Raw genomic sequence first — 26,278 nt, 5'->3', positions numbered from 1 at the left:
TGGCGCATTAAAAATCACAGCCGCTTGTCTAATCGGTTTTGCTCAATTAAACCTCAGCATTCCTTATGCCTTCCTAGGTTCAAATAAGTTCTGATTAATCAGTCCCTGGGAAAATCGTTTTAATGCAAAGCCAACAAGATTTCCCTTTTACTTTGTTTAAATCATCATGGACATAATACAAATACTTTGAAATGTAGCCCCTTATAAAAATAATTTGGTTTTCATAGGTGGCAAATCCCAATGCCCGTGGCTTTTGGAATCTGGAGGCAGTAAACCAAAAAGTACCATTTCTGACAGGTGTCCAAGTTTTACTCCTTACTGACGAGATCACACAGGCAGACTGACTTCACAGGCATTCTTGGTGAGACAAGCCTGTGGGTGGTAGGAAGCAGTTCCTGCCTGCAAATGTACAGACAGGTCTGTACTGAGTTCTAGGTTGTGAGGCTGTGCTACCCTCACCTGTGCGAGGCTGGCCTCTGGGAAGCCTGTCTGGGATAGGGACTAGATGCACAGTGGAAAAAGCCTCTCTCTTAGGAGGCCAGGGGGTGGCGATTCTATCCTCCCAGTACAGGCCTTTGCCACACGTGTGAAGGTGCTCTGAGTCCAGAGACTCACCTCTTTATCAAACAGGGTGATAATTGTTTCTTCCACAGGTGAAACATTAGCTTTATTTCCCTTTCTTTTTTTCTTTTGTATATGTGCCAGGACTGGGGCTGTAACCCAGTACCTCAAGCTCTCACTTGGCTTTTTTGCTCAAGGCTGCTTTTCTACCACTTGAACCACAGCTCCACTTCTGGCTTTTTGCTGGTAATTGGAGAATGGCTTCTAATTGAGAACTTCAGATTTCACCTTCTCGAGTAGCTAGGATTACAGAGGTGAGCCATTAGCTCTGAGTACCTTAAAAAAAAAAAAAGCCAACCCAAAAACTACTATAACATTTCCACAGCCTCCTAAGCTCTCTTGCACCTTTAAGAACTAGAATGCCTGCTTAGTGTCAGCATTACAGGTTCTGCCCCTGAGCGCCAGGGTGGGCAGGGAAGGGTGGTGTCTACTTCAGGGGAGGGTTGGTGAGACATGCCCACTCTGGCATCTGTACAGCTCTGACATCAATCTGTGACAGAGTAGGAGCAAAGACGTGGCTCCTTCATACTGCTCTGTAGCAGGGAGTAGTTTAAACAACATGCAGGTATTATTCATGTAACCTGGAGAAACAACCTCATTCTTGTTCTGCAGAAGAGAATAGAGGAACAAGCCATTTACCTGTGTGCAATGTTGTGTGTAGGGGTGGCATTAGATGTCCACAGTCACTAAGTCATGACTTTGTCCTTCCCAGCTGACAGTACCTTTGACAGCGGCCAGGGCTCCACGGTGTACTCAGACTCGCAGAGCAGCCAGCAGAGCATGGTCCTGGGCTCCCTCGTGGATACTGCTCCAGGCCCAGCCCCTTGCGTGTGTAGCCCCCCTGTGAGTGAGGGACCTGGCCTCACACACAGCCTGCCCTCACTGGGGGCCTTCCAGCAACCTGCCGCCACGGTGAGTTTGAGAGCTACCCCTGGCCCTGTCCTCTCAGCTTCCTTGTCTGAGGGCCCTGGGGGACTCAGTCTATGAGGGCCATCCAGACTGTGGAGTGTAATCAGGTTTAAAATAGGCCTGTAGTCAGTTCTCTGTCATACTTCCCTGTGGAGATCCACAGAACCAGGACTTTGCTGGAAGCTAAGTGCTATACTTCTCATCTACCAGACAAGAAGTACAAGTGGGTCGGGCTACTACAGTGGCTCATACCTGGAATCCTATCTACTCAGGAGGCTGAGATCTGAGGATCATGCAGACAGGAAAGTCCTTGAGACTCTTATCTCCAATTAATCACGGAAAGCTAGAGGTGGAGCTGTGGCTCAAGTGGTAGAGTGCTAGCCTTGAGCAAAAGATGCTCAGGGACGGTGCCTAGACCCAGAGTTCAAGCACCAGGACTGGGGTGGGGGGGTAGGGAGTACACATCAAGAGATGGACCTCAGGAGCACCCAGGGTTTGGGGAGCTGTGATAGAACCAAGCCAGCCTCATCTCAGGACAGGAGATGGTGATGACTGTCCAAGTACACATGTGCATAGAGCCTGCCCACTCAGGCCTGGCCTTAAGGTATAGTTTCATACCATCCAAGAGATAATAGAAATGCATTTTTGTAATAATGAAGCACTAGACTCAACCTCACCATTCAGCCTCAAGAGGGGATGTAGAAGAATGCCTAGCTCTTCTTCCCAACATAGCGATAGCCATTGAAAGACTGTGCTGAAAAACTAGGTCAAAGCATGGGGCGGGGGGCGGGGGGGAGTAGGGCATCTCCAATGAGGGTTTTGCAGAAGGCAGAAGTGAACCCCACACTGTGAGGATGCTTGTGAACTGATGTGTAGCATCCAAGAAGGTAGAAGAGGGGTCACTCTGGGCACCTGGTGTTTGATTTTTGCTCTATTGTTGATTTTTTTCCCTTAAAAAATATTGAAGAAGCAAAGTAATTGCTCACTTCACAGTCCCAAGTTCCTAGCTGCAGAAAATTTGCCTGTGACCTGGGTGGTGGAGCTGAGTCCTCAGAGACTGATTTAGACCCCCTGTCTCGGCTATGTCTTCATTCCTCCCCTGGGAGTTGTTGTGTTGGTTGTCACTTATACTTTCTGAGGTAGCATCTTCTTGATGCTGGGTGAGTTTGTATGCTGTAGTTTCTGTGCCCTGAATATGGCCTCTTTCTCCCACCTTGGTCTACATAGGGCTGGGTATTTTTTGGGGGGGGGTCCAGTCGTGGGGCCTGAACTCTGTGCCTGGGCGCTGTCCCTCAGCTCTTCAGCTCAAGGCTAGCGCTCTCCCACTTGAGCCACAGTGCCACTTCCGGCTTTTTTCTTTTTGCTTATGTGGTGCTGAGGAATCGAACCCAAGGCCTCATGCATGCAAGGCAAGCGCTCTACCACTGAGCCACCTTCCCAGCCCCAGGGCTGGGTATTTGAAAGGACCTGGAGAAGTCTCTGGAAAAGCAATTAAAGCTATTGGATATATCTACCTTTGCTGTCCAGCACCCCAGGACATTTACAATTTTGTTTCTTTTACTTAGTAAAGTGAAATATAATTTTAAATGTCTGAAAGAGCTCATTTAGGAAAGGCAACATGCTGGTACAGAGGGTTGTTATTGTAAGGATTATCCAAGCAAGGGCTAAGCTGGAATATTTTGCCAGATCTTTTACCTTCCAATCCTGATTAGAGCTCCTCATGGCGCTAGCTTCCTGGGTCTTCCCTGGTCTGGATTTGGCTTATAAACCTTTGTTGATACACCTGATTTATCACCTATCTATAACTCAAGGTGAGAAGGTCAGAGGTGAGAAGGGCAAGATCTCTTTCTCCTTTCTCCCTGCATATTAATATAAAGATTTTGGATACCGTGTGGGGGCCTAGAAGGGCCTCTAGGTGTGCTGAGGGCTTTCTCTGCCCTCCTGGCCTTTCCTGGGGGAAAACAGACTGGGAGAAAGAGGAAGAAAAGGAGAACCACTAGAAGTGAAAGGCAATTCATTTATCTAAGGCCACCTGAACTCCTGAGCTGTACATGGTGGCCAGCAGACAAATACTCTGGCCGGGTTGGGGGGCAGCCCATCTGCTTTGTCGCTTCAGGTACAACCAGGCTTTAGATCTGATCCCAACTCATGCCTGATCTTTCTATCTCACTGCCTCTGTCTCAAAAAAGGATTGGCTGTGAAAGGTGAAATGAGGGAGAGTGGTTTTGAAAATCCCTGTTCTTGTGCCATCCAGACGACCTGAGAGAACCTTCCCTGTGAATTGTGCGCCCTGGTCCAAAGCCACAGACTTGTCTTCAGTTGTGTTTCCTGTTAGCCCCACTCCCTTCTCACATTCCAGAAAAGTATTTCCTCCAGAAATAATTGCAGTCTGTGTCACTGTGCAGTAAGGAGACCCTTACAAAACAAAAAATCATGGCCATAATTGCACCCCAGAATTAACAGACTTTGAGCCAAGTGTGGGTGGCTCACACCTGTAATTTTAGCTCCTCAGGAAGCTGAGATTCAAGGAGTGGGGTTTGAAGGCAGCTGGGGCAGTTTTCCAAGTAGCACCAAAAAGCCAGAAGTGGAGCTGTGGCTCAAGTAGTAGAATGCCAATCTTTTTTTTTTTTTCAGTTGTGGGGCTTGAACTCAGGGCATGGTGCTGTCCCTGAGCGATACTGCTGAAAGCTAGCACTCTACCACTTTGAGCCACAGCATCACTTCCAGTTTTTGAATGATTAACTAGAGATAAGAGTCTCACAGGAACGTTTCTGCCTGGGCTGTCTTTGAACCATGATGCTCAGATCTCAGCCTCCTGAGTAGCTAGAATTACAGGCATGAGCCTGTAATTCACCCTGCTTAGAATGCAAGTCTTGAGCAAGAAAATTAAGGGACAGTACTTAAGCCTAAGGTCAAGACCCAGTACTGACATAAAAACAAAATCAACAAAATAGCTACAGTTCCTTTAGCATCTAGGCACTCAAACTCCCCTTTTTTGCTGCCCCATTTAGGCAGCCTCTGGTGATGCAGGCAAATGTCCTATCCGTGGCCCCATTTTTCTTTCCCAGTGGTAGTCTCAGAGGACATGACTTGCGGAAGGCTTCCCTGTGCCAATTTTGCTCCCCACTCCTGTGTGTCCTGCTGCTTCTCCAGAGCACCATTTCCATTTTTCCATATTCTGTGAAGTACCCATATGAATTCATCTACATTAGTCATTAGTATGAGTCACATCGTCAATAGCCCAGGCTGTGTCCTAAGGAGCTCTTCTCCATGGTTCTGTAGAAACTTTGTGGTGATGGTTTCTCACCGTTGTGTAATAACTCCATGGGTTTTGTGTTCTAGAACATTCTTTGGCTAGCTCTGACTGTCCTTGGCTTTTGAGCATTGTTAATGACACAACAGGACCACCACACTTGGCTTCTGCTGAGTCACCTTCCTGGAAACAGGGCTCCTAATGGGAAGTGGGTATAGGGATGACAGGAGCTGAGGACAGCTGCTGAACGCGGTCCTGCCGTATCCACAGCCTGGCCTGTCTGTGGGCTCCGTCCCACCCCCTGTCCGCCCTCCACTTCTCCAGCAGCATTTCCCAGAGCCTACGTTGAGCTTTGCCCCCGTGCTGCCACCACCCAGCGCCTCTGTGCCCACAGGGCCATGCCAGACAGCACCTCCTGCCCAGCAGGTAAGTGCGACAGCTCCGTAAGGCCCTTTACATTGTCTCTCACTTCAGTTCAGCCATCCCTGTGGCCAAGGTCTGTGAGCACCTCTGCAGGCTTAGCGTGTGCTCCCTGGAGTTCCTGGGGTCTCTGGGTCTCTAGGTGAGGGGTAGGGGTAGTTCATGTCTGCATGTGGTGTTTAGGGATCCACAGCTGTAACCAGGAGCTTATGTGTTGAAAGCTCTGCTTACCTGGGATATGTATGCGAGCTCTGCCATATCCCTGGCTTCAGACTGCCAGGAGCCTGGTGATCTGTGTGAGTTTGTGTGAATGAGGTAGTGTCAGTCTGTGTTTCTGTGTGCAGATGTGAGTGCTGTGTCTATAAGTGTACAGTTGTGCAGATGTGCATGTGTAGACATGAAAGTATGTGTGTGAGCCAGGGAGCATGCACGTGTGAGGGTGAATGTAGATTCTGTCATGTCTGTGCGCAATACCCTGCCTCGGCAGGGATCTAAGGCCCACTTCTCTTTCCAGCTGCCTCCCATGGCCCAGCCTCCAACCTTGCCACAGGTTCTGGCTCCACAGCCCATGGGCACCATCCAGCCGGTACCTCCCCACCTGCCTCCGTACCTGGCTTCAACCTCCCAGGTGGTGGCCCCTGCTCAGCTGAAGCCCCTCCAGATGCCACAGCCACCACTGCAACCACTGGCTCAAGTCCCTCCTCAGGTATCTCTGGCCTATAGCCTGTCTAACCTGGAGGAGGTACCAGGGCGTAGGCAGGTCTGCCTGTGACCTGGAAGTACTGTACTGGGGAGATAGACCTAGCAGCATGGTACAAACCCCGTGTTGCCTGGTGACAACCATGGCAGCTCAAAGAGTGTGGAGGCCAAGGATAGCCTCCCTCATCGGGATTGCCCTCCAGCCTTACCTTCTCATCCTGACAGGCCTTTCTCCCAGGCTGCAAGGCCTCTAGGCATGAATGACAGATATGAGAAATTCCTTAGAAAAGGAGGGAGGGAGGGAGCAGCTGTCAACTCTAATGTCCAGAATGGGGCAAGTCACCATGTGGCAACTGAGTGGGGCACAGAGAGTGGGTGGGCTTGTTTCAGATGACTGTTCATCCTATGAAGCTATGTAAGACCAGGCCATGGTGGCTCCATGGAGTTCTAGTAGTCAGCTGAGTATCAATGTTTACTATAGGAAAGGCTCGCTTGAGTGTCTTCTGATATCTTTATGTAGGGATGTGGTCTATAAGTAGTGACACCTAACAGCATGACTGGCACAGACCCCAATCAAAGTTGGGCATCATTGCTCAGCCCATGGTACCCATGATAGATTTTGGTTGATAGGGATGGATTGTGATAGAAACAGGTCTCATTCTACAGGAGTTTCCTGTGGGATAAGAGGGTGTTCCTGTATTAAAGTCCACCTGAAAGATTCTTTTATGTCATCAATTGCTTGCTGAGCATGCCATGTCTTTGTGACGCCACTTTGGGTCAGCTCAGTAATCTCATTAAGTCATCATCTGGTTTGCTGGTTGTGATGTTTAGCTGCTTTTCAAGTGGATGGCAGCAGGTTTGTGCTTTTATTTTGCTGCCTTTTAATTGCACGAAGGTTTACATGATGTGCTATTCAGGAGCATGCATGGAAAAGCAGTATTTTAGAGACATCCCTAAATGTGAGTGATAAGTGCATAGGTCAGAGACAGCTATTTTCCAGACATTGCTCTCTGGAAAGCTGCAGATGAAAGGTCCTCCTGCTGTTGGGAGGCTGCAAGCCATGGGAGTGTCAGCTCAGTCAGCAAAGAGGCTCCACTGAGACCCCTCCAAGGACTTAGGTTTCAGGTAGAATTTATACACGTTTTAAGCTTCAGGCTGGTCAGATTTCAGTGCTTGAGTTTCATAGTTCTGACATGCCTACTCTGAAGATGCCAGACTATCTATAGAGCCCAATGGTCATTCTGACTTCTGTCTGAGCAACACCTGACTTCCACAGGGTCACCCATGCAGTCTGTCAGGCTGTGAACACAGGGAGTCCACTCTGTGTTACTGTCAGTGGGGGTGTCCAGCAGTTCATATCCAGACTGTCAGCTTGCTTTTTTGTATCAGGGTCTGGAAGGCAGAGCCATGGTCACCTCATCTCACTGTTCTCCCTGACTGTTCAGGTATCCTGAGCTCTATGGGGGTTACAACTAACGTGCTGCTGTGTCTATTTCAGATGCCTCCAATGCCTGTGGTTCCCCCCATTACCCCTCTGGCGGGAATTGATGGCCTCCCTCAGGCCCTCACTGACCTGCCGCCTGCAAATGTGGCTCCTGTGCCACCACCTCAGTATTTCTCTCCCGCTGTGCTCTTGCCAAGCCTCACCACTTCCCTGCCCGCATCCCCGGCCTTGCCTCTACAGGCAGTCAAACTGCCCCATCCCCCTGGAGCGCCCCTGGCCGTGCCCTGCCAGACCATCGTGCCAAATGCACCAGCCACCATCCCTCTACTGGCTGTGGCTCCACAGGGTGTGGCTGCCCTGTCCATCCACCCTGCAGTGGCCCAGCTCCCAGCCCAGCTCCCGGCCCAGCTCCCGGCCCAGCTCCCGGCCCAGCTCCCGGCCCAGCTCCCGGCCCAGCTTCCGGCCCAGCCAGTGTATCCAGCAGCCTTCCCACAGATGGCACCTGGAGACATCCCACCTTCCCCCCACCACACGGTGCAGAGCTTACGGGCCACCCCTCCACAGACGGTGCCGCCTGTGCCTCCTCAGCCCCTCCAGCCTGGCGTCGCCCATCTGCCCGAGCAGGCTGCTCCGGCTGTCACCTCAGGGAGCCAGGTAATGCACCTGCAGGGCCTGGGTCTGCCTCCTGGCACCTAAAAACCCTCTGGACCAGGTTCAAAGGACATTTAGGCTGCTTCCTTCCTTCACTGGGCCTTGACTCCTACTAACCACATGGACAGAGGGGCAGTTTGGAGCTGGTAAGTAGATAGCTCTTCCCTCTGGTTGTCCCCTCTTTGAAGAGATTGGTCAGGAGCAAGGCTAAAACCAGGATGGAACAGTTCTGCTGTGTGAACATCAAAATGACTAATGAGTTCTGTTATCTTACTATGTCTGGAGGCCAGCAGCTGCCCTTTGTATGGCTAGGGGTTCCCTTGCCCTAGCCCATGCTGGTCCTGGCAAGTGACCCATCACCTGTGTAGGCCCCTTTATGGGTGCTGAGCTTCCGTGTGTCTTAGGTCAGCCTCTCCCAGAGCACCTTGTGAGAGTGAGGCAGGGTGGACATCCGCATCATAACAGAGAGGAAGTAAGCCAGAAAGAGCTGAGGGGTCTGGGCACTGAGGGACTTCCAGCTGGAAGGTGATTATGGTGTGACCGGGGCATTGTCCTGAGAGCAAGTAGGGACCCTATACATTGTTCCACATTGGTATGAAGGAATGCTGTGGCCCATAATGACACATGCTACAGGTGAGATCCCTGTTGGGTGGCTTTCTGCATTAACTCCGCTTCCAGGCTATTCTGTTCAAACCCAAGTGAACAAAAGGAAGACTGACTTGGGTTCCTTCCAGATAGACACTCCCTACTTGGGAACCCCCGCCCTCACCTAAATTTCCTCTCTGTCTGGCAGCATCATTTTCCTCACCTACTATGAGAGGTCCAACCTGGGCATCTTCCTTCCCATCTATCCTTCCCCTGGCCCAAGCCCTGACAGTTCTGTGGTTCAGGCACATCCCCTACCTTTTGAGCCTCAGGGTCCTCTAATTCAGGACCAACTTTGACTTTGTTGTGAAGATTCATCCCAGATAAAGGGGCTAAAGGTAGAGCCAGGTGCTGAGCAGGAATGCTGGATCCCCAGCAAACATGCAAGGCCATCTTATTTCTGGAGAGATTGATGCTTGGAGAAAGAGGGCCAGTGTTTACAGGCTATCAGGAAAGCATCATAAAGCTGTCTAAAAACAGCAGGGGAAAAACACATCAGAACTAGGAGAGAGTGAGAGAATGGGTGACATGGTCGTAAAAAATGTACTCATTATATGACTTACGTAACTATAGCCTCTCTGTGTACCACCTTTATAATATTTTCTAAAAGCACATCAGTGCCATGCCCCCACTAGTGGGGCTAAGCAGGTGTTAGTGGCCAGTTGGATGGATGATTCTTAGAGATGGTCTGTTTCTGGGGAAAGGCAAGGGCAAGTGAGCAGGGGGTTGATGCTATCTGCATGTTTTGGGCCTTGCTGTATGGTACCAAATCCCAGGATCCTCCTAAGTCACATTAGCTTTGTGTCCATCCTGCAGAGCTGAGCTTGTCATGCTTATTTTCAGCAACTGGAGCATCTAACCAGGACAGGTATCTACCTGCCAACCATAGTATGGTATCTCTAACCTGGCTTAGGTTGTTGACAGAGGGTCTTTAAGACAGCAGGCTCCGATGAATGTACCTGTTCCTGTTCTTAAGAGTTAGACATCTTAGCCTTCTCAACTCCAAGCATGGCAGAAGATAGCTTGTCATCTTACCTTTTTCCTTCTGAAGAGCTTTTTTTTGGGGGGAGGGGGTCCAGTCGTGGGGCCTGAACTCTGGGCCTGGGCGCTGTCTCTCAGCTCTTCAGGTCAAGGCTAGCCCTCTACCACTTGAGCCACAGCGCCTCTTCCGGCTTTTTTTCTTTTTTGCTTATGTGGTGCTGAGGAATCGAACCCAGGGCCTCATGTAGGCAAGGCAAGCGCTCTACCACTGAGCCACCTTCCCAGCCCCTGAAGTGCTTTTAGAGAGAGAAGAAGAATACAGTAGGGAAGCCAGCTTGAACTTGAAGTCACTCTACAGGAAGCTGAAGATTCTAGTGAGCACTCTTAGGATATACTTGTGACTAGGAAAGTCCACCCTGTGCTCTGCACTGAAGCAAAAGGCCACATGGGAACAGGATTGAAGGCCCCAAGAAGAGAGTAGGAGACCAGATTGGATATTTCAGTATTTTGCTTTTCTGTTGCTTTTATATCATTGTAAATGTACTTGAGAGAAGCAGTTTGCAGGAAGAAAGATTTATTTTGGCTCATGGTTTCAGACCCTGGTCATATGACTCTAGTGTTTCTGAGCCCTTGATGAAGCAGATCTGGCGGAGAACATGAGGCAAAGAAAAGTTGGTGGCCAGGAAGTATAGAGAAAGGAAGGAGCCAGTTATAAGGTCTATCTTTCCAGGGCGTATCCCCAATGACCTACTTCTACGAGCTAGGCTTTACTTGCCAATAAGGCCATATTGTGAATATTAATCCATTTACTAGATCAGGATCCTGAGGATTCAATCACTGCTCAGTAGTACCACCAGCTATGGATCATGACTTCAGCACATGAGCCTTTTAGGGGGGGGATACTTCATACCCGACTCATAACATAAGTGACTGACTTTTTACCTGGACTTAGGTAGAAATTCCAACGTGAAGTACAGCCTAGGTTACCACACTGGTGGATTTTACATAAAGAAATGAGGGTGTCTACCTGTGTGCTTCTGCTGAATTTGTGTGCCAAATGTGCTGGGAGACATGGACTTGCCACCTTTGGGGAGCATGTGGATCCGAGAGGGATGTTCGCAGGCCCTCCTCGTGACCCATGTATGTGCCGGGACATGACCTCCACAGCACCCAACCTGCATCCCTGCGCCCTAGGTCCTGCTGGCCCACCCGCCTGCATACACCGTGGATGTGGCTGCTCCAGTCCCTGCCGTGTCCCTGCCATCTGCTGTCCTCTCCCCGCCTCTACCAGACGTGCTGCCGCCTGCTGTCCCTGAGCTCCTGCCTAAGTTTCCTAGCTCCCTGGCCCCCACTGTCGTGGCAGCAGCTCAGAGTGTGCCTGCCATGACCACTACACTCCTGCCACCAGCAAACCCACCGCTGCCGGCCGGGCCTGTGATCTCCAGCCCCTGCCCAGCTGTCCAGTTGACTGTGGAACCGGCCCAAGAGGTGTGTGCCTGTGCCCCCCCACACACACTTGAAGCTTCTTGGGGTCTATACTGTAACCTTGAGACTCAGCCTTAGACTAAGTGGTACTCTAAGGTGAAATGTGCTCCAGAACAGCCATACGATCCTGTTCTTTCCCCTCGCACTTTTCCTAAATCCAAAAGAAGGTGAAGAGCATGAGTTGTATAAATGATCTTGGGGATGCTTTCCCTGGGAGAGACTGTAAACCTTGTGAAAGCTTTTTACAAAGCCTATGTGTCCTCTTTTTAGGGATGATCAAAGCAGGATGACAATTTTGGAAAGGAAGCAATCCTTAGCTTTTAGGAATCCACTTGGCTCTGGGCTTTTCAATAAGATGAAAAGCTCCCTGCTGGCCCCAGTGTGATAGCCCTCTAGCTGCAGGCTGAGGATGGGAAGGAGGGAGGGCCACACACAGGAGGTGGGAACCTCGTGACCCATTCTCTTCACTCTGGTTTTATTTCAGGAACCAGCCTCTCGAGACAAGCCACCTGGTCTCCCACAGAGCTGTGAGAGGTACCCATCCATCCTTGACCTGGGGACAGGAAGGGATACAGACCCACATTTCAGTACAACCTAACCACTGTCTCATTGGGATTTTGCCCCCTTTGCTTAAATGCCATCAAGAAGTTTAATACAAGCCGGATACTGGTGGCTTACACCTGTAATCCTAGCAACTCAGGAGGCTGAGATCTGAGAATCGTGGCGCAAAGCCAGCCCAGGCAGGAAAGTCTGTGAGATATCTTATCTCCAATTAACGTCCAAAACCTGGAAGTGGAACTGTGGCTCAAAGTGGTAGAGTGCTAGCCTTGAACAAAAGAGCTCAGGGACAGCACCCAGGCACTGAGTTCAAGCCCTACAACCAACAAAAAAAAAAAAGAAGAATGTTAACACAAATCTACCCACTTTTTCGAATCTGACCCGGTAGAGCCTCGGGGACATTCTCTCAGGGTCTTTATCAGTCCAAATGAAACCTGGTGGTTGAGGTGGAAGAGGGGGAGGTTGTCTAGCTCCTATTGCCTATTGCTAATCTCTGTGTTAAGAACATTCCAGAAGGAAGAGGCCATGGATATTGTTGGAAGTACCTAGAGACCAGGAGGGGCTGGGAACCAAGCAGGAACCCTGTGGACAGGGCAGAGTTCAGTTCAGCTCTAGGGTCTCCCAGGCCCCTTTCTTCTTGTGTTCTTGGGGAGGGGGTGAAGTAGTCACCTTACTTAGTTTTAGGAAGTGGTTGTGAGCTCCACTGTCCTAGAAATCTGGATGCTGTTAGATTCCCCCATCGTCCTCACAACAGCCCTGAGTAAGTGCTGTATCATGGCTGCTCAAATGGAGAAAGCAAGGCACAGGGGTGGATTCACAACTAAGGAGGTTTAGAGAGCCATAGTCATGCAGCCAGTGACTGGGAATCTGTTTCTGCTTGGCCCTTGAGCCATCTAAGATAGGCATTACAGGGAAAAGAGGAGTCCCATGTCCTCTTAAAAGTTCCCAGGCTGGACTATCCTGGCTATAGTAGACATGCTGGTCATTTGTGGATGCCATTAACATTCTTGGTTTTCACTCAGCTATGGTGGCCCTGATATCACTTCTGGACGCGAGCAAAGTGATAGCTGTGAAGGCGCCTTTGGAGGGGGCAGGCTGGAGGGCAGATCTGCCAGGAAACACCACCGCAGGTCCACACGTGCCCGCTCCCGCCAGGAGAGGGCCAGTCGTCCTCGTTTAACTATCCTGAATGTGAGTGTTAGGATATGGAACACACTGGGACTGTCATATGTGTTCTGTACCGTAGTCCCTGCATTCTGACTATCTGCTTCCTGCAGGTGTGCAACACAGGAGACAAGATGGTGGAGTGCCAGCTAGAAACTCATAACCACAAAATGGTCACCTTCAAGTTTGACTTGGATGGGGATGCACCTGATGAGATTGCCACATACATGGTAAGGCTGGCCCTGGGTGATGTCATCTCCTTGTAGTCCTTGGGCATAGGTAGAAGCAAGTATATCAAGCTCAGCCATGCATAGAAGTGTTAGGCTCTCTGTGGATCAATATCAGTGCCTGGGGGGCTGCCCCCAGAGCTATTGGTCTGCAGCTGGAACAATGGCTCTCTGTACCTGCATGTTCTTGAGTGTGAGAGAGCAGCTTGAAGAATGTATTCATAATGGCACAAGAATGGTGTTTTTACCACACCTTAGCCTCTCCCTGAGATTAAGCAAACGGAAACAACAAGCCCATGGTCTGTTATCCTATAGTTCCTGTGTAGAACTGTCCGTCAGCCTCCCCAGTGGAAGTGCAGCTCCCAGCCCTGCACTCCATCCCTGTTTCCCCATTTCTGTCAACACTAACAGTCCCTGCTGTGAGCACCTTGTCACTCACAGGCTTCTTTCCACCCTATTTCCCCTGCTCCCAGAGCATCCTGCTGTGTCCCCAGCACCCAGCCCTGGCATGAGTTGAACCTTGGGCCTCAGAAACTGTCATGCCAAGAACACTCAAAGACAAGGGCAAAAAGGATACACTTATGTTGAGCAGATTTCCTGACCCACTGATGAACACATGACAGGATAATATCCTTTCTAAACTATCATTCACACAGGAGGGGAGTTTAGGAAGCCATGTCTTAAGAAAACAGTTGACATTGGTGGCAGGTGCTGTGGCCCTTCATTCCAGATGCCATCAAGTGCAGTGACCAGGCCTCGCATGATTAGTGAGCACATATGAAATTTAATTCAATGTTAATTGTCTTATGTGGCCACTGGCTACTGCCTTCAACAATTCAACTGTTAAGGTCACCAGAAAGTTGTACTTGCTAGGCAGGTACTCTACCCATCTTGAACTATCGCTCTAGTCCCTTTTGATCTTGGTTATTTTCAAAATAGAGTCTCATTTTATGCCCGAGCTAGCCTAGAATACAATCCTCCCACTTACATTCCTTCTTGGCACTGGGTATGATAGAAAGGGACCACTGAACCCAGCCATTGTGCTTCCCCAATAGCTGGATAACAGGCATGCACCACTGTGTCCAGCTATTGAGTAAATGGAGTCTTGCAAACTTCTTTTGCACCAGAGTAGCTCAAATTGAGATCCTCCCATCTCCACCTCCTAAGTAGCTAGGATTGTAGGATTGAGCCATTGTGCCTGGCTTGCTCATATACCTTGAACCATAACAAACCGTCTGTGAAGCAGTCCTTTGATCTCTCACTGCTGCAGTGTTCCATCAGTCCTATTTCTCGCTAACTGTTCTTCACTCAAACAACAATTGTAGGAACTGCATGTTAATGTCCCCTTGGTTTTGGCAGCTGTTTTATGTACGTGCCTGCGTGCCCACACACACACACACAAGTCCCTGCATAATGATGAGTTAGGCACTTCAAAGCTAAATCATCTAAGACATCTCTATGAAGGAGACCCGATATGAATACACGATTTTTGCCCATCCCCCCAGCTGTGAAGCCTCTGTTGGGCTCCATCCACTCTCTTCCTCACAGTCCCTTCCTGCCCCAGGGACAGAGACGCCAATGGGAAGGAGAGCTATGGCTGGTGGAGCTGTGCACTATTCAGACAAGCTTCTCCCTGGGGAGTGCCAGATATCCCTAAATGCTCTGTCACTGGTAGATTTTTGTTAGGTCTTGAGTTCATTATTCTGATGAAGATCTACTTCCAACTCTGCAGTAAGTCGGGGAATGTGGATGTTTGGATTAAGTTGGCATTGATTGTGGGGTTTTTTTAGGTTTTTATTTACTATTTTGCTTTTAATTGTTTTGAGGTCTTTACATTTTTTTTTTACTAAGTGCATGTGTTGCAGGACACAATAGTAGGCCCTAGTTCACAGAGTGGAATATCCTGTGTATGCTTGCACTCAGTGTACTGTGTCACAACTGGATGGTCCAATAATGACCATGACATATTGCCTTCAAACAGTGTCACTTTCTCTCAGTTGCTGGTGGCTCACACCTGTAATCCTAGCTACTCAGGAAGCTGACATCTGAGGATTAAGGTTCAAAGTCAGCCTGGGCAGCAAAGTCTATGAGACTCTTATCTCCCGTTAACCACCAGAAAACCGGAAATGGCACTGAGCCTTAAAGTGGTAGAATGCTAGCCTTGAGCAGAAGAGCCCAGGCTCCATGACCAACAAACAATAACAACAAAAAATGTCATTTTCCCTGACTATACTCAGTTAGAAGGTACATCATGGAAGACAATGTTAGCTCTACATCTCGGGGGTGTGGGCACTGTGCTGTTCCTGGGAAGGAATCTATGAGGGACAGGGTGTCAGGAGAGTTCTATTATGCAAGCAGCTTTTTTTGGAGAGGGGGCACGGGGCTGGAATCCATCCATAGAGAGATCTAAAAGGATGGATATCTCTAGTAGGGACTAGGTATCAGGGAGTATATGAGTAGAAAATAGGTGTTGTGACTTGAAAAAAGGCAGAGATTGAACCTTGCTGTGCAGGGAACAGCTAACCTCTGTCCCTAGAGTCACCCTGGAGCTATCAGATGATTTTTCTGATATGCACTATATCCCATTTGCCTGAGCAGCCCAGGACTCAGTGGTGTACAATGAACCTATATGAGAGTTGAGGGCAGTGACTGTGTCCTGCTCAGCCCTAGCCCTAATCCAGGTGCTGGTGACTGATAGAAAATTCTTCCATGTGAGCAGTGTGGCCATTAGGACCTAGTGGGAAGCAAGGGGTACATGATCTCAGGCCCAGCCATCAGGAGGATATCCACCAGCATGGCTTGATGCACACTGTGGAGAGACAGCCTTCTTGCTTGGACATCCAGATCCAAGGTGCAGGTGGAAAGTCTATAACACTGCCAATGCTGTTTAGAGGCACGGGAGCAAGGCCAGAACCCACAGGTCTGTATGAACAGCCTTTCCATGTCGAATATCAGGGCAGCCTGGTTGATTTTAGAAACACTGTCTCTGGACTTAGCACTGAGAAAGGCCACTTGGCTATAGGGTGAGATTTTAATGAAGATAACCTGTGAGGAAGCCAATCCCCACGGGTTGTCAAAAATACACACAAGCTCATGGACAGAGCCCAGATTAAGGGGGGACAGTGCTCATCTTAGGACTCCAGGAAGGTTGTTGCCACATGGGGCATTATGGTGGGTGGGGTATATTCTTCAATAACTACTCTGCTCTGTCACTGGAGCCATCTGCTTCTTGCACTGTGCAGCTTCTGTGTGGAGACAGGTCTCTTCGCCATGCTTTCCTTGGAGTCTAGGGTAGAGAGCCATACATCCCCATAAAGCCCCCATGCAGCTGTGGCATGCGGCATGTCGTCACTAGCAGTCCCATGGCCCCTTTCAGGTGGAGCATGACTTCATCCTGCCAGCTGAGCGTGAAACATTCATTGAGCAGATGAAGGATGTCATGGACAAGGCAGAGGATATGCTCAGCGAGGACACAGATGCTGACCATGGCTCTGATGCAGGAGCCAGCCCACCACACCTGGGCACCTGTGGCCTGGCTGCAGGGGAGGTGAGAACTTAGGTCCCCAGGGAGCAGAGGTGGGTTGGTGGGGGAGGGTAGATGCATCATCCAGGCGGGAAGTTCTGCAGGAAGTTCTCTGTGAGCATGGGGACACACTGACGTCAGGTCCTTCTCCCTTATGCAGGAGAGTGGACAGTCCCAAGCAAATGCCCCTGTGTACCAACAGAACGGTGAGTCTGCCCCCACCACACCTTTGGTAGGCCACACCTACCAAAGCAGTGAAGCCTCTGAAAAGCACCTTTTTCCTAGATCCTTCTGCTTTGCATCACAGGTTCCATAAAGGTCCCTGGTATGCATGGAAGCAAAGGCTTTGGGCCATTGCACTTGGAGGGTGGGGGAGTGTGTGGTGACAAGTGTCTCCATCTGGGAACAGCTGTCTTCTCTGAAGAGCTGTTGTACACTAATTTAACACTACTGCTTTTAAGGCTGGTGCTTTGGGCAGTCTAGGAGTTAAGCCCCAGTCAGGTACTGCTGAGAGTCTCCTGCCTTGGGCTGTCTGTCTACCCCTTGTCCCTCTGTGTGAGGGAAAAGCAGAGGGAAGCACTCTCTAGACACTCTTCATCGACCACCTGCCTCATGGAGGAAACTATTTAGGATTCTGAGAGAGAACTTGGGTTCCTTGCCCCTTACCATTGGGATCACATCCCACAGGTGTAGGCAAGTTCCCTGGAGTCCCCATGGGACATACAGTACATACACATACCCAGGGGTTACCTTGTCAAGAAAGATACTTTCAGCTGGGTGGTGGTGGCTCACGCCTGTAATCCTAGCTACTCAGGAGGCTGAGCTCTGAGGATCACGGTTCAAAGCCAGCCTGGGCAGGAAAGACTGTGAGACTCCTATCTCCAATAAACCACCAGAAAACCAGAAGTGGCGCTGTAGCTCAAGTGGTAGAGCGCTCGCCTTGAGCTGAAGAGCTGAGGGACAGCGCCCAGGCCCAGAGTTCAAGCCCCACGACTGACAAAAAAAAAAAAAGAAAGAAAGATACTTTCTCCCTCAGCACTGTTTATGTTCTGCTCCTTAGTTCTGCACACAGGGAAGAGGTGGTTTATCATCTGTCCAGTGGCTGAGCACCCAGCAGCTGATGCTTCTGAAGCTTCCCCTCCACTTCCGATAAGCTCCCTGCAGCCGGAAGCCAGCCAAGGTAGGAGCAGCCAGGGAACCCCCAGGCTTCCTCTTAGCCACCCTTCTCTGATGTGCAGTGCTTTCCCAGCATCCCGAAGCTTGGAGCAGCCAATGGGACTCTCTCCTCATTTTCCCCTGGACCAGCTAAGTAAAGGCAGCATCCCTTAAGTCCTGTCATCTCTACCACACAGATGAAGCAGTAGCTGCACAGGCCTGTGCTAATGAGCTCTGCCCTTTCTGTGCAGTGTTATCTAGGACCCTTGCCCTTGTGAATCCTGCTTTGCATGGGATAAGGGAGAGTCGCACTCAGTCCTGAGACTGTCTGATTTTCAGTTGTCAACCTGCATAGTGATCAGTGAGTACTGTTGATCCACACCTGGGCCGTCACCTGTCTGTACAGATAACTGTAAACTTGCCCTTTGTACTCTTAGTTAAATCTTGACTTTTATGGTCTTTTGGGAAACCAGAACATAGTCATTTGAATAAATTTCAATTTAATTCCCTAACACTTGGGAGAAAAGAGCTGCTAATTACGTAATCTAAGATAACATAAATGTATATTCATGAAAAATATTTGTAAATTAATTTCGATTTCCTATATACTTTTAGAGAATCGTTATGAAAAGAAAAGGTCAGCTCTATAATAAAATCCCCAGTGACCCACAGAGACAGGATGCACTCTAGTCAAAGGGATGGGCCTAGCCTCGCCTGGAGAATCAGGGAAAAATAATTTTTAAAAATGAGACTGTCTTCACATATTATCTCTTCTTCGTACTGTACACTTTCCCAGCTACAAGCAAAATCCCTTTGAAAAGGGATGGTAAACTTTAGTGTGACATGAAATTGAAGAGACATTGTGGTGTAGAGTAAGAGCAAAGTGTTACAACCAAGTGTGGTGGCTCACTCTTATAATCCCAGCTACTTGGGAGGTAAAGATTTGCCCGCTGAGGCAAAATGTTAAGAGAGCCCTACTTCAGTCAAAAGTCAATTATGGTGGTATGTACCTATGAGCCTAGCGACGTAGGAGATGTAAGCATGAAGATCACTGACTGAGGCCAGACCCAGACCAAAACATGAGATCTATCTGAAAAATAAAGCAAGAAGGGCGGTGAGCATATTTCAAATGATAGAGCACCTGCCTAGTAAGCCCAAGTCCCTGAGAAAAAGAGGAAGAAGGGAGGGAGGAGAATGGAAAGAAGGGGGGGAGGGGGAGGGGTTGGGAAAGAAGGACGGAAGGAAAGGAAAAAGGAAGGCAAGTATAATGACAACAGAGTTAAATATTCGTCCTTTATGTACACATTGGATAACCTCTGGGAACCTTTTGTAGCCAGGCTGTCCATTAAAAAGAATGGAAACTGAGGGACAGATGTGTTGATTTACATTAAACAACCACAGTGGGTGACTGAAAAGAGTTTGACAAGTTATGGAAATTATTTCTTGAAGGAATTGGAAATCTTAAGATAGGAAGAATGATCAGACCAGGGTCAGTAGAGGTTGTAGCCTGGTCTTGGCCCCTTTTCCTCAGGGTTTATCTCCTATTCCTGTAAGAGAGGTTGAACTTGGCTTCAGCTGCCTGGCCACTAAAGATGGGCATGGAATCTTGGCCCCACAGTGGCTCTTCTGAAGGTATGCCTAGAGCAGGCAGGGGCACAGGAAAAAACAAGCCTTCAGAGTACTTCCAACTCCTGGACAAATCTATGGGCAGCAGCAGATGATAGTAGCCTACAACAGGCAGAATCACGAGGAGAACCTTCCTCTTTGTGGAGTGGAGCCAGGGCTCCAGACCTGTTGCTTTGATTTTTTTTTCTGTCTTCCACTGCCTAGTGCAGTCATAAAAAATGGGTGGTTTAACTAGGTGCTGGTGACCCACACTTGTAATCCTAGTTACTGATATCAGAAGAGGCTGAGCAGAAAAATCTGTGAGAACCTTATCTCCAACTAAGTAGCAAAAAGCTAGAAGTGGAGATGTGACTCAAATAGTAGAGTATCAGCCTTGAGTGAAAAGCCAAGCAAGAGTTCAAGGCCATGAGTTCAAGCCCAGTACTGGCACCAAAAACATAAACCACATCGGTTTGGGGCCAGAGATTCAACAGGAAGTCCAAGAGAACCAGAAAATACCAGGAGGACACAGAGAGGAGCTTCAGAAAGTGGCATCAAGCTGAACTGCAAGGTGTACCCCAAACTGTGTGTAAGTATTCAGGGACTGGATACTAATGAATATACAAAAAACTTTAAGAGCAGGTACAGTGGCACATATCTGTAATCCCAAGTACTTAGGAGGCAGAAGCAAAAGGATTGAATTAGGGGTCAGCCCGGGCAGTTAATAAGACCCTAACTCAGAAACACAAAAGAAAGCCAAAGGGTTGGAAGTATAGTTCAGAGCACCTGCCTAGCAATCATGAGGCATTGGGCTTAGTTCCCAATACTGAAGAAAGAAAAAAATAACACTGAGAAATGAGCTAATGGATAAAACCCCACCCAGGCTCTAGATTGGCCTCTTTGTGACAGACACAAGTTTCAGATCAGATTAGACCTGCAAAAATCACTGAAAATGGAACTGACTATAACCATAGTCCATGGAAGACAGGTCATAACTCCAGTCTGTATTTAACCATTGTGACTGCCTGCTAAAGCACAAATACCAACCTTTGCCATAGAATTTAAACACGTATTGCATAGTATCATTCAAGATGTTGAGAACAGGGGCTGGGAAGGTGGCTCAGTGGTAGAGTGCTTGCCTTGCATGCTTGAGGCCCTGGGTTCGATTCCTCAGCACCGCGTAAGCAAAAAGAAAAAAGCCGGAAGTGGCGCTGTGGCTCAAGTGGTAGAGCGCTAGCTTTGAGCTGAAGAGCTGAGGGACAGCGCCCAGGCCCAGAGTTCAGGCCCCATGACCGGACCCAAAAAAAAAAAGATGTTGAGAACAGAATCTAAAATCACTTGGCAAGTGAAAAACCACAAAATGTCACCTTCCATGGAAAAAGCCAACAGATGTAACTTAAAGGTGCTATTATAAATATGTTTGAAAATTCAGAAACAGTTTTGAAACAAATAGCCAAGTAGAAAGTATCAGCAAAGAAATAGAAGATACAGTGAAGAAATGGAGAATTTAACATTGAGAATTAAAATATGTCTGACAATGATGGCTCACACCTATAATGCTAGCTACTCAAAAAGCTGAAAACTAGAGGATCAAGGTTTGAAGCCAGCCAGGGCAGAAAAGCCTGTACTCCATCTGTAATTAGCAAGGAGCCAGGCTGGAGGAGTGGCTCAAATGGTAGATGTAAGCAAGAAAGCCAAGCGAGAGTAAAAAGCCCTGATTTCAAGCCCCAAACTACAAAAAAGAAAGAAAGAAAGAAAAGCAACCTAACTAAAATATAAGATGAATAAAGAGCTTTAACGACCTGTGAAACAAAAATCAAATATTTAATACTTGTGTCAGAGTTCCAGGAGAGGAGAGAAGGTACAATGCTGAAAAAATATTTGTAAAAAGTAATTTCTGAAAACTCAAATTTGGGAAATGGCATAAACCTGGGGATTCAAGAAATTAAGAACACCTCCCACAGGTTAAATCTAAGAATTCCATGCCTATACACAGTATCAATATGCTGAAAACTAAACACAAAGGAAAAAAACCATGAAAGCAATTAGAAAAAAATGATTTATTACCTAAAAAGGAACCATAAGTCAGATGACTGCCTGTTTCTCTCCAGAAGCCATGATGTCTAAAAAGAAGTAAAAATTTTAGAAATCTTGGGAGAGAGCCAGGAGCCAGTGGCTCATAGCTATAATCCTATCTACTCTGGAAGCTGTGATCTGAGGATCAATGTTAAATGCTAGACAAGGCAGAAAAGTCTGTGAGACTCATTTCCAATTACCACTAAAAAGCCAGAAGTGGAGCTGTAGCTCAAGTGGTAGAATGCTAGCCTTGAACACAAAAGCTCAGCAACCATACCCAGGCCCTGAGTTCAAGCCCCAGGATAGGCACTAAAAAAAAATCTTTTTTTTTGGGGGGGGGGGTCTGGTCGTGGGGCCTGAACTCTGGGCCTGGGTGCTGTCCCTCAGCTCTTCAGCTCAGGGCTAGCGCTCTACCACTTGAGCCACAGCGCCATTCCGGCTTTTTTCTTTTTGCTTATGTGGTGCTGAGGAATTGAACCCAGGGCCTCAGGCATGCAAGGCAAGCGCTCTACCACTGAGCCACCTTCCCAGCCCTAAAAAAAAAAATCTTGAACTAACAAACCCAGAATTTTTGCCTGTTATCCCAGGGAAGGGGAGGAAGTGAAAGGAAGTGAGGCTAGGAAAGGAAGATCTTTGAGTTCACGGCCAACCTGGTCTATATACTGGTCTTATTTCTCATAAGTCCTACTGAGATCCTTTCTCAGAAGTCCAAAGAGAAGAGACAAACAAAATGAAATGAACAACCAAAAACCCTAACAGAACTAAAACAGAGATAGTTCTATAATTGTAGTTGGAGACTTCAGTACTCCTCTCTTAGTAGCAGATAAACCAGACAGAAAATCAGCAAGGATGCAGCAAATCTGAGTCTCTCAACCAGTTTGTCCTCACTGATGTTTACAGAGTACTAAAATGTACAGAACATACTTTCTTTTCCAGTCTTTATGGAACATTACCACATCCTGAATTGGAAAACAACCCTAACAAATGAAAGCAAAGTGAATAATATCAATTGTGTTCTTTGCTATAACTAAGAAGTAAATAGCACTTCTAAATCATTGCTGAAAAAAATAGTTCCATGGAAAGTTAGAAAACATCTTTGAACTAACACAAAGATACAACCTATTAACATCTGTAAGTTATGGCTACAGTAATACTTAGAAGGAAATACATTGTACTAAGTACTTAGACAAGAACAGAGATCTCAAATCAATATTGCAGTCTTCTAAAGAACCAAGTAAAACTGATGTGAAAATAAACCCAAAGTGGAATGAAGAAAAATGTTTTTAAAAGGAAGAAACCAGTGACCTTTAAAATGTACAAACAATGCCAGGCTTTGGTGGTTTATGCCTGTAATCCTAGCAACTCAGGAGGCTGAGGTTGCTGTTTGAAACAAGTCTGCCTTTCTAGGCAGGAAAGTCCATGAGACTCTTATCTCCTGTGAACCACCAAAAGCTGAAAGTGGCTCAAATGGTAGAGTACTAGCCTTGAATACAGACGCTCAAGGACAGTACTCAGGCCCTGAATTCAAGCACACACACATTCTCTCTCTGTCTCTCTCTCTCTCTCTCTCTCTCTCTCTCACTCATACACACACACACACAGGAATAGTAGGGGTCGGAGGCATAGCTTAGTTGGTAAAGCGCTAGCTAATAAGCAAAAGCAATAGGTACTCACTTCAAGTCCTGATCTTGAACCAAAAAGAAAAAAAATAGAATAGCAAACTGATTATATTAAAAAAAAAAAATAGTAGGAGACACAGGATCTTCAAGCAGGCCTGTGCAAAAAGCACAACACCCTGTCTTAAAAATAAATAACCCCAAGCCAGCAACAGTGGCTCACACCTGTAATCCTAGCTACTCAGGAGGCTGAGATCTGAGGATTGCAGTTCAAAGCCAGCCCAGGCAGAAAAGTCCATGAGACTCTTATCTCCAATAAACCACTCACAAAACCGGAAGTGGTGCTGTGGCAGAGTGCTAGCCTTGAGCTGAAGAACTGAGGGACAGTGCCCAGGCCCAGAGTTCAAGCCCCACAACTGACAAAAAACAACAACAACAACAAAAAAAAAAAAAACGAGAAAGAGAGAACTAACCCCCAGCCAGGTACTGGTGGCTCATACCTGTAATCCTAGCTACTCAAGAGGTTGAGAGGTGAGGATCAAAGTTCAGAGCCAGCCCAGACAAGAAACTCTGTGAATCTGTTATTCACCAAAAACCCAGAAGTGGAGTTGCAGCTGAAGTGGGAGAGTGCTAGCCTTGAGCAATAAAATGCTCAGCACTTTTCTGCACTACCCAGGGAGGGCTTCATACAGGGACTTGTTCTTGATTCCTTAAAAGGAAACTAACACAGTGTCCAGAGCCCTTGATATCCTGAAAATGAAGGAGGAGGATATTCTCAAGTTCCTTGCAGCAGCAATCTACTTAGGTGGCACCAACCTTGACTTCCAGATGTAACAGCACTTCTACAAAAGGAAGTGATCCTGGCTACATCATCGATCTGAAGAGGACCTGTGAGAAATTTCTACTGGCAGTATCTGCCATTATTACCATTGAAAACCCTGCTGCCATCAGTGTCATTTCCTCCAGGAATACTGGCCAGTGTGTGGTTCTGAAGTTTGCCACTACCACCAGGGCCACCCCATAGCTGCTGGCCACTTCACACCCAGAACCTTTACTAACCAGATCCATGCAGCCTTTGGGAACCCTGGCTTCTGAGGTAGTGACCAATCCCCAGGCCCAACTCCTAATCTCTCATGGAGGTGTCCTACATCAACCTGCCCACTACTGCGCTATGTAACACAGATCTCTGAGCTACAAGGGCATTGCCATCCCATACAACAAGGGGCCTGACTCCATGGGTCTGATGTGGTAGATGCTGCCTGGGAAACTTTGCCCATGCATGGCACCATCTCCCGCAAGCACCCGTTGGAGGTCCTGAACAAATGGAAAAGGAAGAGCAGGGTACAGCTGAAAAGACAGTGACCCAGGAGGAATTTCATGGCAAATGGAATGCCCCCACTCCTGAGTTTGCTCACTGCCACTCAGCCTGAGGTCCCAGACTGGTTGGAAGGGGTAAGGTGCCAGTGGTTCCCTACTGAAGATTGGAGCACCCAGCCCTACCAGTGAAGACTGGTCTGAGGTGGCTACTGCCTAGGCCAACAAATGGGTATGAGAACAACCACCGAATGGTCTTGAGCTGTTGGTCTGCAGACACTTCAGGAAAATGAAAATTGACAGACAATAAATACTTTTTAAAAAAGAAAGCAAAAAGCTCAGGGATAGTGCCCAAGCTCTAAGTTTAAGATCCAGGACTGGCACAAAAATAAAATAAAATATAAAAACTAACCTCAACCAGGTGCCAGTGGCTCATGCCTGTATTCCTAACTACTCAAGAAACTTAGATCTGAGGATCATGATTCAAAGCCAGAAGTGGAGCTGTGGTTCAAATGGTAGAGTACTAACCTTGAGTGGAAAAGCTCAGGGGCAGCATCCAGGCCCTAAGTTCAAGCCCCAGTATCAGGACCAAAAAAAAAAGTGTTGATGGGTATGTAGAAGAACCAGAACTCATACGTTGTATGAAATAGTCTAACTACTTTGGAAAATGGTGATACATACTTTAAAAAGTAAATGTGCAATTACCATGTTATCCAGTTATCCAGTCTAGTCATTCTACATCTAAGTCCAGTCATTTTTCTGAATCTGTTGGGAACTGGTTCCAGCATCCCTCACTTCTTCCCCTCCCATATCTGAGGCTGCTCAAGTCCCTTACATAAAATGATACAGTATTTGCATATAACCTATGTGTAACCTCTTTATATGTTAAATTGTCTCAAAATCATCTCTAGATTTTTTTTGTCAGTCCTGAGGCTTGAACTCAGAGCCTGGGTACTGTCCCTGAGCTTCTTTTGCTCAAGGCTAGCACTCTACCACTTGAGCCACAACGCCACTTCTGGCTTTTTTCTGTGTATATGGTACTGAGGAATCAAACCCAGGGCTTCTTGAATGCCAGGCAAGCACTCTACCACTAAGCCACATTCCCAGCCCTTCTCTAGATTATTTGTAAGAAGTAATTCAATGTAAATGCTCTGTAAATGATTGTTGTACTGTATTTTTTAGGGAATAATGACAAGGAAAAAAGTCTGTACATGTCCAGTATAAAAACAATTTTTAAAAACAAATTCAGCTCCATTTGGTACTGGTGGCTCACACCTATAATCCTTGCTACTAAGACCTGTAGAATCACAGTACAATCTACAGGTCTTTCTGCCCAGTCTATATGGCTATTCAATGGAATACCATCTAGCCACTTAAAAAAGAAATCCTGCTATGTGCTACAACATGGATGAGCCAGAGGGCCTAATGCTAAATAAAATAAGCCAGTCACAGAAGGATAAATACTGAATGCTTTCCACTTAGACAAGGTATATCAGTAGTCACACTCAGAAAGAGGAGAAAGTAGGGGGACAGAGTTGTTATTTGGTGGACATAAAATTTTGGTTATACAAGCTGAGTAAATTCTAGAGGCTAGTATACTACAGGGTTATGGTTACCAGTATGGTATTGTGTTCTTAAGCATTTAAGAAGTCTGATCCCCTGTTAAGTGTTGTTACCATGGTTAAAAGTGCAAGCAAACCCCAGCAAAACCCTACCACATACTCCCAGGCTGACTTGAGGAGGGAAGGAAGCCCTAGGGGAACTCGGAGGCTGTCAGTGGAAGAGGACATTTCCCACACAGACATTCTGAGGGGGCTTTTAGCAGCTTCTACTGAGACCAAATGCTCTCAACTTGCATTCCCCTTGCTCCCACCATGTGTACCTGATAAGACTTGGGCATCGGCACAGTGTGCTTTCATGTTAATGGAGGTC

The 26,278-nt window shown here is 47.6% G+C and overlaps 1 protein-coding gene and 1 pseudogene across 3 annotated transcripts in view; both read left to right on the top strand.

Annotated features, from left to right (window-relative positions):
• Wnk2 (WNK lysine deficient protein kinase 2) overlaps nucleotides 1-26,278 on the top strand; it is a 118,333-nt gene that overhangs the window by 63,670 nt on the left and 28,385 nt on the right. For all 3 annotated transcript variants that reach the window (XM_013026390.1, XM_013026389.1, XM_013026388.1), the window contains exons 8-19: nucleotides 1,334-1,533; nucleotides 5,054-5,209; nucleotides 5,718-5,909; nucleotides 7,401-7,721; nucleotides 7,791-8,000; nucleotides 10,818-11,111; nucleotides 11,593-11,642; nucleotides 12,689-12,857; nucleotides 12,944-13,060; nucleotides 16,434-16,604; nucleotides 16,741-16,786; nucleotides 17,641-17,760. In XM_013026390.1, the coding sequence (XP_012881844.1) occupies nucleotides 1,334-1,533; nucleotides 5,054-5,209; nucleotides 5,718-5,909; nucleotides 7,401-7,721; nucleotides 7,791-8,000; nucleotides 10,818-11,111; nucleotides 11,593-11,642; nucleotides 12,689-12,857; nucleotides 12,944-13,060; nucleotides 16,434-16,604; nucleotides 16,741-16,786; nucleotides 17,641-17,760 (2,046 nt within the window). The remainder of the gene's footprint in view (nucleotides 1-1,333; nucleotides 1,534-5,053; nucleotides 5,210-5,717; nucleotides 5,910-7,400; nucleotides 7,722-7,790; nucleotides 8,001-10,817; nucleotides 11,112-11,592; nucleotides 11,643-12,688; nucleotides 12,858-12,943; nucleotides 13,061-16,433; nucleotides 16,605-16,740; nucleotides 16,787-17,640; nucleotides 17,761-26,278) is intronic.
• On the top strand, nucleotides 18,696-24,566 carry LOC105993184 (annotated as a pseudogene).

Source organism: Dipodomys ordii, unplaced genomic scaffold (assembly GCF_000151885.1).
Source record: "Dipodomys ordii isolate 6190 unplaced genomic scaffold, Dord_2.0 Scaffold93, whole genome shotgun sequence".
NCBI lineage: Eukaryota > Metazoa > Chordata > Mammalia > Rodentia > Heteromyidae > Dipodomys > Dipodomys ordii.
This window is presented reverse-complemented; position numbering and strand designations above follow the sequence as displayed.